Raw genomic sequence first — 9,322 nt, 5'->3', positions numbered from 1 at the left:
CTGGCCTTGCTCAGTGGGTTAAGGGTCTGGCGTTGCTGTGAGTTGTGGCGTCGTTTGCAGACATGGCTCCAATCCTGTGTTGCTGTGGTGTAGGCCGGCAGCTGTAGCTCTGATTCCACCCCTAGCCTGGGAACCTCCATATGCCACAAGTGTGGCCCCCAAAAAGCAAAAAAAACAAAAACAAAAACAAACAAACAAACAAAAAAAACAACCAAAACCAGCCCTCCCTAATCTCTGACCCTAACCCCTTCAAATATATCCCCGTGTAGCTATAGCCATGACCTTAACGCCCTGACTTCCCTATCATCAACCTCGTCCTCCAAAGACGCTGCTGGATTATGTATCTCAGTGGATGCTTGTCAGAGTTATCTACACAGAAAGATATGTTGGTGGACGCAGACACAAGAAGACCAAACTCATGGCTTCACAGCGGGAAGGAGCTTCAGCAGAGGGTAAACTGGCTTTGTTGGGTCTCCAGTGTCGAGATTACTGATGGCCTGAACATGCCACCTCATGTTGATGATTCTGCGTTTCTCTCTCTACCCCGCTTGTGGCAGCTTTGACCCTTCTGTGGAGGATTCGAGGCAAGAAAAAGAAATGCATTTTATTTTCCCGCAGAACTAGGTCTAAACAAAATCATGAACTTGGTGTTGTGCCTTTGTTCATGTTGCAGTTCTTAGCCTTCAATTCCTGTCTGGAGGATTTTTCATGCAATCAGTGCTTTTCCACTAAATGGCCCATTTTCCCCATGGAGTGAAAAGACAGGTCCTTGTACAGCTGCCTGGGCATCCTGGAACATTTCTGAGAAATGGCACTGGCTCCCAGTCTTGTGCCTCTGGTGTCCTTTCTCCAGAAGTGCCAAGCACAGCCCCTGCCCTCGATGCTTCAGGGTGCACCAGCCCTAATTCCATCCAGAGCATCGTCCTTTCCTGCCTGAGGACTTTCTCTGGAAGCTGGAGCCCAGTTCCTGAGGGCAGACAGAAAGTGCTGGGGAACTGACATGGACCAGGAGCAGAATTCAGCCCACACAGGTGGTGTGCCTCTTTTGCTGGTGCCCAGGGTTCTCTGGGGGGTGGGGTGGGGAGTTAAGCTCGAACCGCTCACAGTGATCGCTAAACACCTTCTCTGTGGTCAGCTCCCCATTCTCCTGCCAATATTGCCTGGGATTGTCTCCAAAACAAACTGCTTTGCTCAAATACTTGTCTCAGATTCAGGAGAACTCAAACGGAGACACACCTGAATGAGTAAACCTTCTCCCAGGGCTCCACCCTTGATGACGTCAGCCCTTGGAATCTTTCTTGACTCTGTTTTTTGGCTGGACCACCCAGGCAGGTATGTCTACTCCTCCTTCCCTCACCACTTAGGCCAAGGTTGGATGTTGGCACATCAGCTTCCTAACTGGCCTCCCTGGCTCAGGCTCTCCAATCTGGTTCTCCCTGCATCAGGGGGAGAGAGCAGGAACGTCATGCCTTAGCCTGAGGGTGACTCCCCCTCCACGTAGGCCTCCAGGGAGGGCAAGGTGCAGGGGTGGGCACTCAGGTATGTCCCTGGTTGTTGTGCTGGCAGGGATGTTGGCGAATCAGTGTCGCTATGGATGTAGTTAGTTAAGATGAGGTCAGGCTGAAGTAGAGTGGGCTCCTCATCCAGTATGACTGGTGTCCTTGTAAGAAGCAAAGAAACACAGAGAGGGAAGATGGCCATCTAATGGCAGAGGCAGAGACTGGAGCCATGCACCTGCGTGTCAAGGAATGCCAAGGGTTGCCGGCAGCTACCAGAAGCTGTGAAAGACAAGGAAGCCTCCTTCCTTACAGGGTTTAGGGGGAGCCTGGCCATGCTGACACCCTGCTTTTGAACTCTAGCCTTCAGAACTGGGAGACAGTATACTCTGTTGTTTTAAGACACCTAGGTTGTGGTATTTCGTTATACCAGCCCTAAAGATCCAGTGAAGAACCCTCATCCTTTTCTCTCCTCATAGACTGTTCCAAGGTGCTGGATTCCATGAAGTCCGCTGATGATGTCCAGCATGACCTGCCAGTAAACCAACCAACCAACCAGTAAACCAACCAACCAACCAACCAACCAACCAACCAACCAACCAACCAAATAACCACTAAGCTGTTTTGCAAAGCTATGACCAGCTTGGTAACATAACACTCTGTGGTTGTTCTTTCTCCTTCCCGTGGTGGGCAGCCCCTAAGACCGACCCCAGGGATGCTCACCTCCTGGTATTCATGCCCTTGGTGATCCCCTCCCTTTAAGCATGGGCTGGACCTAGTGACTCACTTCCAAGATAAGACTACACAGAGGTGGTGGTTTGTACAGTCTCTCTCTACGTAAAGGAAGTCAGTTGCATCGCCATGGAGAGGCCCAGGTGGCGAGGAACTGACACCTCCAGCCTCAGTAAGGGCCTGAGGCCATCACCAGACAGAGGGCGAGCTTGAGAACAGGTACCCAGCCAAGCTTTGAGAGGACCACAGCCCTGGCTAACATCTTAATAGCAGCCTATGCGAGCTCTGAGCAAGGGCCACTCAGCCAAGCAGAGCCAGATTCCTGGTGCACAGAAACTATTAGATAACAGATGTGTGCTGTTGTTGTTTTATCTTTTTTTTTTTTTTTAAAGGGCCGCACCTGCAGCATATGGAGGGTCCCAGGTTAAGGTTGAATTGGAGCTGTAGCTGCCAGCCACAGCCACAGACACAGCCACAGCAACTCAGGATCTGTGCTGCATCTGCGACCTACACCACAGCTCACGGCAATGCCGGATCCTTCACCCACTGAGCAAGGCCAGGAGTCAAACCATCATCCTCATGGAGGCTAGTCAGGTTCATTAACACTGAGCCACAGTGGGAACTCCTAAGGTGTGTGGTTTTAGGTTGTTAGAGTTTGGGGTAGTTTGTCACCCAGCGATAGGTGACTAATACACTACCTCATGTTCCTTTTCCCCTCATTCTTGCTTTTCTTGAACTAGAACCCTGATAAAACTTTAGCAAATGAACTTTTGCCTTGGGCCTTTTTTTTTCCAGTTCTAGTGACCTCCACATCATACCAAAGAAATGGAACATCATTTTCTTTTTTTCTTTTATGCCCGGATCTGCGGCATATGGAAATTCCTGGACCAGGGGTCGAATTGGAGGTACAGCTCTCTACACCACAGCCACAGCCATGGCAACACCAGATCTGAGCCCCATCTGCCACCTATACTGCCGTTTGCAGCAAACATCAGGTCCTTAACCCACTGAGCAAGGCCAGAGATTGAAACCATGTCCTCATAAGCACTATGTTGGGTTCCTAACCTGCTGAGCCACAACAGGAACCGCTGAACATCACTTTCAAAGTCAGAAGCCACCACCCCTAAATATGTTCCAGTGTCCTACTCATTTTTCCTAACGGGAGCTTCTGCTTTAGACAGTTGAGGTCTGAGAGACTCCTGCCATGAATGTGATGGGTTTTCCATACCAGTTCTGCCACATGCATGACATGGCTGAGCCCTCATGGCTCCATGAAGCAGCCCACAGCATCCTCATGGAGGGTCATGAAACCCAACTCGGCTGGAAACTGGAGACACCCCAGTTCTGGGATTCTCCCACCCATTTGCAATCTTCATTTCCTCATATGACTAAGACCACTTCTTTCCAGTAATAAGGAAGGAAAAAAAGGCTTTTGATTTTTCAGCCAAGTGGGAGAGGTGGGGGTGGGAGGTGGATCTGGTTTTCTGTGCCTTTAGCTACATTTTTTTTTCTCACTCCTACAGGCTGGCTTCTAAGCACCCTATTAAATATCAACCGCCTCACACACACTCTCCCCAAAGGGGAGCATGGGCACGGAAATGAAGCTGTTACTCATTTCAGGCTCAAATCAAGGGCTTTAATAGGATTGGGGTAGTTAATAGGTTGGGGGGTTGGGGCAGCATGTGTGTTGGGGAATTGTCTGTGTTTTCCCTGGGCCCTGTTAACGCAGGAGGTGGTGTTGGCTATATACAAAGCCCGCAGGGCAGCAAACCTGAACATTCTTTTTCTTGCCACACGCCCTCTGCCAAAAAACCAAAGCCAATAGAAGAAACTCAATAAACGACACTCGTGTCCCACTCCAGTTTCACTCTGGAAGAGGAAAAATAATTTATTCTTTTAATTTTTATGTATTTATTTTTATGGCCACAGGGGCAGCACATGGAAGTTCCCAGGCTAGGAGTCGAATCGGAGCTGCACCTGTCAGCCTAGGCCACAGCCACAGCAATGCCAGATCCGAGCCACGTCTTTGACCTACACCGAAGCTCATGGCCATGCCAGACCTTTTAACCTACTGAGCGAGGCCAGGGATTGACTGGCCTCATGGATACTAGTCAGGTTCTTAACCCACTGAGCCACAACGGAACTCTGAGGAAAAGTAATTTTAATGAAAGAAGCTAAGGAGAATTCTGAAATTCTCCTTCTGGAACCTTGGATGGGACTTCTGCTTTCTCTTGGGTCACCTACGGGCGTCAGAAGGCGTGGCTCAGGACACAGGACACAGGACACAGGAACAGCATCAGCCCTCATAGGCCAAGCCATTGCAGAGGGCACCCATCAGGGTGCCCTTTTGGAAGTCATGCCCACATCAAAGCCTCTCAAAGGGCATCTCCAGGGGACCAGCTGTGTGACGCATGTGGCAAGGAGCATCAGTTCCCCAGGGCGCCTGCTCACTGAATCCTCTGCTAATAATAACCCTGCCGGTGCCAGAGCAATTAAGCTGTGAGCACATTCCAGAGGCGCATCCGGAGACGGCGGCTCTCAGCCCCCAGAGCCCCTACTCAGAATGGCACCCATTTTAGATTTCACGTTGAGTTTGCTTGGCCCCAAACAGTTAGCAAAGAGGGCGCCTTTCTCCTCTAGAATAGAACATCCCTGGACACCCCAGGTGGCCTCTGGCCACATAGTGCCCCATTCCCTGCCCTCTCACTGTACCAGGGAGTGAGCAAAGCCAGGGGAGGGTCTGGCCGGGACAGAGCTGGTCATTCCACCCGCATTTCCTGGGTTTCTGCGGGATAGACTGAGACATGTCAGGTGTGAGAATAGGTGGTAGAGCTTGGGCGTGGTGCTTTCCTGAGCCAGTCCACATACTCACACACTTGCCAAGCACGCAAAGCTACAGCCCCAGGTCGGGGGAAAGTGAGGAGGTGCACAGAGGCATCCCGAGGGGCCGGGACGAGGGCAGGGTTTAATCGGAACTGTGTCTAAAGGGCTTATTAAGGAAGCATCCTACAAAGAGGCAGCAGGGCCTGTGAACTGGGTGGAGAATAAAGACACCAGTGTCAGACCTAGGGTTCAAGTCCTGGTTCTGCCCGGTGATGAGTGACGCTGGGCAGGGAACAGACCCTCTCCGTCTCAGTTCTGTCCCTCTGTGAATGGGGACCATATCCCGGAGCTGGTGATGAAAAGGAGAGAATCCACATATAGCTCTCAGCCCAGTGTCTGGCACATTCCACCCAACCAATAAAGACAACCGTGGTGAGCGCCATGCAATTAGATAGTAATTCACACTTTAGAATTTGCTCACCTATTCATAGCTCTTTGGAGCCGCGTTTGGGGCTGCACTGCTGGGCTCTCCTCCCTTCAAGTGCAGGATTGCCCCCAGGATACGTTGCATCAAAGAGTGTGCAGCATTGAGTGCAGTGAATGGAGGCCCCTCCTTAAACGTGGACAAGCTCACCCCCTGGTGTTTCTCTTGTTGGGGGTGGGGGCGGAAATGGAGGCCTCAGGGGCTTATCGCTTTCTTAGCCTCAGAGAAGGACGTGGGCGGCGTTAAGGGAAACTGCATGGACCCTGGTTGTCTCCCACCCTCACTCCATCAGCCAACTTTGCCTGGGAGCTTGCCTGGAAGGTGTGAGGCCCTCCATGCTTCAAACCCAGAGGCTGAGCTTCTCCAGATGAACATGCCGGAGAGTTCCCACAGTGGCTCAGTGGCAATGAACCCAGCTATTATCCATGAGGATGCGGGTTTGATCCTTGGCCTTGCTCAGTGGGTGAAGGACCTGTTGTTGCCGTGAGTTGTGGTGTAGGTCACTGATGCAGCTCAGATCTGGTGTTGCTGTGGCTATGGGTCGGCGGCTGCAGTTCTGATTCAGCCCCTAGCCTGGGAACTTCCATATGATGCAGGTGTGGCCCTTAAAAGCAACAAAAAAAAAAAAAAAAAAAAAAAAAGGCAAATGCCAGCATCCTCTCAGGGCCCATTTCCTGCAGCACCTCGGAGGGAGCTGTGCGGGGGTGAGATTTGCAGAGCGATGACCACGTTCCCCAAACTCTTCTGGGTGTTTGTATTTGGGAGCAGGGTTCTTGGGACATTTGTCACATTTAGTTCCGGCTGACTTAGGACTCTAAAAAAGTCCTCTGTCTTCACCTGATGGCTGAGAGTGACAGCCAGGGAGCAAGGGCAGCCCTGTGGAGGGAAAGGCCTGCCCTCCCCACCCAGGAGTCAGGTGTGAGGTCAGCTGGAGCATCTGGACTAATTTGTCCCTAGCCGCTGGCTGCCTGCCATTTCCTCCTCTCCCGCCCTTATTTGGAGCCCCTGACAGCTGAGCCGCAAACCAGCAGGGGAGCTGGGTGCCAGCCAGCCGTCACCCTGTGCTTCCCTGCCTGGGTCCCGTTGCCCAGGAGAAAGAAGCCCGAGGCATCGCTGGGAGATAACCAAGGACTCTTTTTCGCTCTTCTCACACCTTTGAAGTGGGAACCTCTTGAGGCAAATCAACAAGAATGTGGCTCTTGCAGCTGAGGGTCCCGGGGGTTGTTGGGGCTGCTCAAGGTGGAGGGGCTGTGACAAGCTGGCTGGACTGATAACTTTAAAAGGGCATCTTCTGCTGGCTCCTCACTCAGCGGCTTTATCACTGCAAGTGACAGAATGGGGAGGGTTCCATCCCTCTTGCGCTCTCGGAGAGCCTGGGGGCTATAAAAGAGGTGGCTCAGGGCAGCTGGAAGACAGAGACGGACGAAAGCCAGGAGGGGGAAACCAGAAAGGAGAGGGAAGAGGAGCAAGTGGCAGACCACTCCCTGACCGACGCCAGCATGGGCTCCTCCACCATCACCGTGAGCTTCCTCCTCGTTCTGGTGTTTCAGTTCCCAGGGCAAACCAGAGCGAACCCTGTGTACGGCTCCGTGTCCAATGCAGACCTGATGGATTTCAAGGTAGGGCCAGGAAAGGGGCACAGTCTGGGGTGAGGGGGCTTTGGGACCTGGTGCCCGTCAGTGAGATCTCTCCCTTTCCCGCTCTTCCTTTTATCAAGAATTTGCTGGACCACTTGGAGGACAAGATGCCTTTAGAAGATGAGGCTATGCCCCCACAAGTACTAAGCGAGCAGAATGAGGAAGTGGGGGCCCCTCTCAGCCCCCTTTTGGAGGTACCTCCCTGGACCGGGGAGGTGAACCCAGCCCAGAGAGATGGGGGTGCCCTGGGGCGGGGCCCCTGGGACGCTTCCGATAGATCTGCCCTTCTGAAGAGCAAGCTGAGGGCACTGCTTGCTGCCCCTCGGAGCCTGCGGAGGTCCAGCTGCTTCGGGGGTAGGATGGACAGGATTGGAGCACAGAGTGGACTGGGCTGCAACAGCTTCCGGGTAAGAGAAACCAGGGGTGGAAATGGGACGGGGAGGAAGGACATGGGGTTTCATTGATGTTCAGGCCTTGTGAAAGAGTACCACTAGGGATGCCCTCAGCAGGAGAGGGATCAGCATTAAGGCTCATTCTCTTTGGGGAGTTCCCGTCATGGCGCAGAGGAATGAATCCAACTAGGAACCATTAGGTTGTGGGGTCGATCCCTGGCCTTGCTCAGTGGGTTAAGGATCCAGCGTTGCCGTGAGTTGTGGTGTAGGTCACAGACAAGCCTCAGATCCCGCGTTGCTGTGGCTGTGGCACAGGCTGGTGGCAATAGCTCCGATTCGACCCCTAGCCTGGGAACCGCCATATGCCTCTGGTGCAGCACTAAACAAACAAACAAACAAACAAACAAACAAACAAAAACAAAAACAAACAAACAAACCAAAAAACCACATTCTCTTTGAAATTTCTGCGCTAGCTGGGTGGGAGCTCCGTGACTCTCGGAACAATGACGTCATCCTCAGCTAGAGCCTGCTGAGAAAATGATAGGCAAAAAAGAAGTTCCTTGCCATGAGCCCTGGGAACTTAAAAAATTCACCTTCTTCCGGCTGATTGGCATTTTATGCTCCTCCCCAAATTGTCAGGTCCCCCCAAAATGGAAATTTACCAGGATCGACTTTACTAGCTCCTCATGTCAATTCGTTTACCAGTTCATGCAACTCAGGCAGTCGTTGGGCTAGAGAGGGGGCCGGAGGAAGTAAGAATTGTCCTGTGAAGCTGACTTTTCCAGGAGAGCCAGGTCCCCAAGCCAAACACGTTTCTGTTCTCTTTGTAGTACCGAAGATAACCCCAGGGAGGAAAAGGCGAGCCAGGCCCCGGCCAGACTTGGAGAGACCCTCATCCCCTGGGGTCTCTCTCTCATCTTTGTCCTGTCTCGTTGCTGTCAAGTTGAGGTGTGAAGAGCACCCGATTCAAGGGGCAGCCTCCTGTCAACATGTCTCACATTTTAGGCTAAATGTAAAGTGATTTCATTGCGGCTTCTCCACCTCTCCCACTCCTGCGTTAAATTTTAGTCACCTGTTAATGACATTGGTTTCAAAACCAATAAACTTCAGCACCACGGACAGACGCTGAAGGCTGTGGTTGGTCTGATTTCTTTCAACTCCCGAAAGGAGTTTAGTCTGCTATTCCTTGTCATTTTACCTTTCCTCAGAGTAAAGAATGCTCAATTCCTTTCCCCCTCCTTTGTAAAAAATAAGAAAATTATTTTGGGGTGCAGTTTTATTTTATGCTCACAGCAAAGCTGAACAGAAAGTAGAGATTTCTCATGTAACCCTGGCCACCCCCGATGCACGGGCTCCTCAATTATCAACATCCCCCCCCAGAGTGGGACATATGTTCCCATCGACGTACCTGCACTGACACAGCAGAGCCACCCAATGTCCACAGTTCACAGAGAGGTCATTCTTAGTGGTGTATATTCAATGGGTTTGCACAACTTTGGGCTCCCTTCATTCCTCTGTGTATGGGTGTTTGCGTGTGTGTGTGTTTAGGGCTTGGGGACTCAAAACACAGCTCTTAACCTGCCTTCATGCTCACTGCCACCTCACCATGGATCTTGAAAAATCCCCAGGAGACCCAAAGGGTATTTATCTTTACTCAGATGTGCTCACATTTAGGGTACTTATTTATTGAAAAAGAAAAGTTACAAATATCAGGGCTTTTTTGTTTTGTTTTTTTTTTTCTTTTTATAGTCACACCTG

The 9,322-nt window shown here is 51.5% G+C and overlaps 1 protein-coding gene across 2 annotated transcripts; it reads left to right on the top strand.

Annotated features, from left to right (window-relative positions):
• Nucleotides 1-6,839: 6,839 nt before the first annotated feature.
• NPPA (natriuretic peptide A) lies at nucleotides 6,840-8,694 on the top strand. Of its 2 annotated transcripts, none has more exons than XM_005664986.4 (3): nucleotides 6,840-7,154; nucleotides 7,253-7,579; nucleotides 8,395-8,694. In XM_005664986.4, exons 1-3 carry the CDS (start codon nucleotides 7,035-7,037, stop codon nucleotides 8,404-8,406), a joined length of 459 nt encoding a protein of 152 aa, XP_005665043.1. In that variant the 5' UTR covers nucleotides 6,840-7,034; the 3' UTR covers nucleotides 8,407-8,694.
• Nucleotides 8,695-9,322: the final 628 nt, after the last annotated feature.

The sequence above is a fragment of the Sus scrofa genome, chromosome 6 (genome assembly GCF_054392235.1).
Source record: "Sus scrofa isolate SSC_HxYL_T2T_F1_AM1 chromosome 6, Sscrofa_HxYL_maternal_Yorkshire_Landrace_v2.0, whole genome shotgun sequence".
NCBI classification, from domain to species: Eukaryota; Metazoa; Chordata; class Mammalia; order Artiodactyla; family Suidae; genus Sus; species Sus scrofa.
The sequence above is the reverse complement of the archived record's forward strand: the minus strand, read 5'-3'. Positions and strand labels throughout refer to the sequence as shown.